Genomic DNA, 4,042 nt, shown 5'->3' with positions numbered 1-4,042 from the left:
CGTTTCTAATGACATCCTCCTGGCAAATGACTCTGGAGACCACGTGTGTCTGGTTTTATTGGACTTAACTGCAGCATTTGATACAGTGGATCACAGTATTCTGCTGACTCGTTTGCAGCACTTGGTGGGCATTGGCGGGAGTGCTCTTGATTGGTTTAGGTCCTATCTAGCTGACAGGACCTTTTGTGTCAGCCTTGGCTGCTCTGAATCACGCACTGCTCCCCTGTCATGTGGTGTTCCACAGGGCTCAATTCTGGGGCCTCTGCTGTTCTCGCTGTATCTGCTCCCATTGGGTTCCATCTTAAGGAAACATGGTATTCCTTTCCACTGCTATGCAGATGACTGCCAGATCTATGTCCCACTGAGCAAGAAAGACACCTTCTCATTAAGGCCACTCCTATCCTGTCTGGAAGAAATCAAAACCTGGATGGCACAAAATTTCTTGAAGTTCAACGAAAAGAAGACAGAGGTGATATTGTTTGGCCCCAGTGGACCTTGTACATTCCATCCTGTAGACTTGGGCCCCCTATCTCCTTATCTGAAATCAACGGTCTCAAACTTGGGACTTAAACTGGACAGTGATTTCAAACTCGATCGGCAAATTGGTGCCGTTGTTAAATCCAGCTTCTTTCACCTTAGACAGCTGGCCAAAATAAAACCTCTCCTCTCACATGAACACTTTGAGACAGTAATTCATGCCTTTGTCACATCCCGGCTCGATTACTGCAACGCCCTGTACTTTGGAGTCAGCCAGTCCTCCATCAAGCGCCTTCAGCTGGTACAGAATGCCGCTGCTCGCCTCTTGACTGGTACTCGTAAGAGGGAGCATATAACTCCTACTTTGGCATCCCTTCACTGGCTCCCCATTCATTTTAGAATTATTTTTAAGATCCTCCTCTTTGTTTTCAAATCTCTGAATAATCTCGCGCCACCTTACCTCTCTGAGCTCATACGCCCCTACACCCCTGCCCGGCGCCTCAGGTCTGTGGACCAGTCTTTGCTAGACGTACCAAGAACTAAACTGAGGCTCAGAGGGGATCGAGCCTTTTCTGTTGCTGGTCCATCTCTCTGGAATGACCTCCCACTGAACATTCGGCAAGCCTCCTCGCTGCCCATCTTTAAAGCCCTCCTCAAAACTCACTTGTATTCTTTGGCGTTTGACTCAGCATGACTTAGATTTGCTATTGGTTTTACTGCTTGGTGCTTTCTACCGCCTTATTACTTATTACTTATTACTGATTCGTCTTACTGTTTATTGTATATGTTAAATCGCTCCATGTACAGCACTTTGTATGCAGCGATGGCTGTTTGAAAGTGCTCTATAAATACTGTTGACTTGTTGACTTGACTAAAGCGTCGTCATCACCGCGCGACTCTTCGAGAACAACTTTCTAAAATTAGACTATTGCAGTAAATACTTTTGAAATTAGAGTAGAAACACGTTGATGTGATTCAAATCAATTTTTGAATGAAATAAAGGGAAGGAGTGACACCTGAGCCCAAATGCGAGCTGACAGACTCCTCCTAGCTGAGTAAAAGCGACTTCCGGGTTATTTTTGTCCGGAGAGCAGCTCAAAGAAGGAGGCAGTAGTAAGAAGACGAAAAACATGTCTCTGCTTCTGGACAACCGATTCGGGGAGCTACCCCCAGACAACTCCGTCAACACAAAACTCTTTCTGGAGAGCGTCTCACACCTTCCGTCCTTCTTCGGTGAGCAACCACAAAAAGTCCACTTTCGTTTGATTTATTCCTCAACTGGTTTTGAGATGTGACCTCATTGGTGAGCCCGCTCATGTAATACAGATGTGCTTGGTTTTTATAGTTGACACCTGGCCGAAGTGCACTGCACGCACTCTTATCCGGGGTCAGCCGGGCAGCGACAGGTTTTGCTGGCACTTTACGCAGCGTTTGCATTACACGACGAGGGACCGTTAGGAACATCGTTCAAGTGCTGTGCACACAACAGAAGCGCTCACTTATGGCAACACAAGACGGCTTTATCCAGTGCATTGAGTGTCATGTGCTTCACATAATTAAAAGTAGGATATTTAAAAGCATTTACAAAAAAGAACAAAACATTTAAATACCTCTGATATAGTATCACAATTCAAATCACGCACCTATTCCGCTTTTGGTGGTCTTCTTTGGTGACATGATAGATTGCCACTCTGTCATATTATGCTGCATTTTTTTTCAAACTCAAACCATCTCTTAACAAACAGAGTTTGGGAAATGACATGAATCCAACTTGTTGATACTGTATATTGAATGGCACGTGCAGCTCAATGTTGGTCATAAATATTGGTGAATTGAACATAATTGTCTTGATAATAGCCACAATTCACAGAGTTAAATGGTACTTTTGTTCCCCAGACTGTTTGGGCTCCAAAGTGTTTTCGCTCATCAAGTCAGACATTAACGGCAACATCACGGTGAGAGAGTGTGTCTGTGTCTGTGAGGGTACATGTCGATATGAGATTGATGGTGTGTATGTACAGATAAGTGTATAGTTGAGTGTGTGCTTGAGATGAATTCCGTGTCTATCATGTGAATTGCTACATTATGAAAGTGTTTTTTGGGCGTGCCGTGTGCCTACAGAAAATTAAGGAAGTGTACTTGAAAGACCCGCAACGGTACGTCACCCTGCAGCATATCCTGGAGTCCGAGCGGCAAGACCTCGGCGCCGAATGGCCCAAAGCGGGAGCGACGCTGGCTCTCATGTGGCTCAAGAGGTGAGCCAGCAGACACTACGTTAGGTACACCAAATAACCTTTAAGGGTGGGTGAGACTCCACAACATGTCTTTTAAAAAAAACCCAATATGACTGACTAGAAGACTGTTTCTGTCCTAAAGGGGACTCCGTTTCATCCAAATCCTGCTGCAGAGTTTAGCAGACGGCGAGCGAGATCTGAACCAGCCCAACCTTATACGCGTCAACATTACCAAAGCCTACGAACAGGCGCTAAAGAGATACCACGGGTGGTTTGTGCAGAAGATTTTCAATGTGAGTACCTGGAGAAAAGCCACCTATCCCTAGAATACAGCATGCAAAACAAAGTGGTGCCTCTCCTAAGTTTTTGGGACCAAAAAAAAAAAAACGTGTCATCTGCATGACATACAGTCCAGCATCATTTACTCCCGCACGCAGGCTCCCTCTAGTGGCACATGAAAGAATCATCAAAATGTTCAAACTCCGATGTCACAGGGGTTTTAACATTTCTGTACTTAAATGTTCAGTTGTATTTCTTCTTGGCTTCTTAGTTTTTCACCATCTTGCAGACGGCGCTGTACGCTGCTCCCTTTCGGTCCAACTTCCTCAAGGCACTGTCGAAAGGAGAGGATGTGAAAGAGGAAGAATGTCTGGAAAACCTGCGTCACTTCCTGGTCAACTTCGCCGCCACTGTGGACGCAATCTATGATATGTACGCGAGGCTCAACGCGGAGCTGGACTACGCAGTTTGATGTCAGAGCACGGTGTCATTTATTTACCTTCCACGTGTGATTTTAATGTATTTATTTAGTTATTTTGCCTTATAACATAATCTGTGGAGCCTTACATTTGAGCAAGCGTTACTTTTGAGTGTTTTTCTTTTTTTTTTTTTTAATGCAGCGCTCCTGCTGTGGTTGAACAAGATTTCATGATATATTTATATTAATTAATATTATATTATATTTCATGAAATATGCAAGATGCTTACACAAGAAATTATGACACAATTACACAGTTCCTAAAAGGGATTCATTTTGTCCACATGTCCAGTGTTTGATGAAAAGATTATGATTATTGTTTAATGCTTTGTGACTATAAATTGTTAACGAGAGTGACTTTTACCTCATTCTCTGTCTGGTGATGAACGTTCTATTTGAATAGGACTTTTTTCCCCCCCTCTAATTAAAAAAAAGCGGTCCGAAGTGGCTCTCGGGACAACCACGTGACAAGGCTCTCCTCTTATTGGTTAAACTGCGGAGCGACGAGAATTCAAACCGGAAAAGAATGTCGAGTACAGAAGAATGAAAGCGACGAAAACAGACACGCAGCGCA

General features: G+C 44.1%; 1 protein-coding gene across 1 annotated transcript; it reads left to right on the top strand.

Annotated features, from left to right (window-relative positions):
- The first annotated feature begins 1,459 nt into the window (after nucleotides 1-1,459).
- LOC127591490 (glycolipid transfer protein-like) lies at nucleotides 1,460-3,821 on the top strand. The gene is made up of 5 exons (XM_052051717.1): nucleotides 1,460-1,710; nucleotides 2,374-2,432; nucleotides 2,599-2,732; nucleotides 2,854-3,004; nucleotides 3,280-3,821. Exons 1-5 carry the CDS (start codon nucleotides 1,608-1,610, stop codon nucleotides 3,460-3,462), a joined length of 630 nt encoding a protein of 209 aa, XP_051907677.1. The 5' UTR covers nucleotides 1,460-1,607; the 3' UTR covers nucleotides 3,463-3,821.
- Nucleotides 3,822-4,042: the final 221 nt, after the last annotated feature.

This window comes from Hippocampus zosterae, chromosome 18 (genome assembly GCF_025434085.1).
Source record: "Hippocampus zosterae strain Florida chromosome 18, ASM2543408v3, whole genome shotgun sequence".
NCBI classification, from domain to species: Eukaryota; Metazoa; Chordata; class Actinopteri; order Syngnathiformes; family Syngnathidae; genus Hippocampus; species Hippocampus zosterae.
Note: the sequence above shows the minus strand (reverse complement) of the source record. Positions and strands in the feature narration are given on the sequence as shown.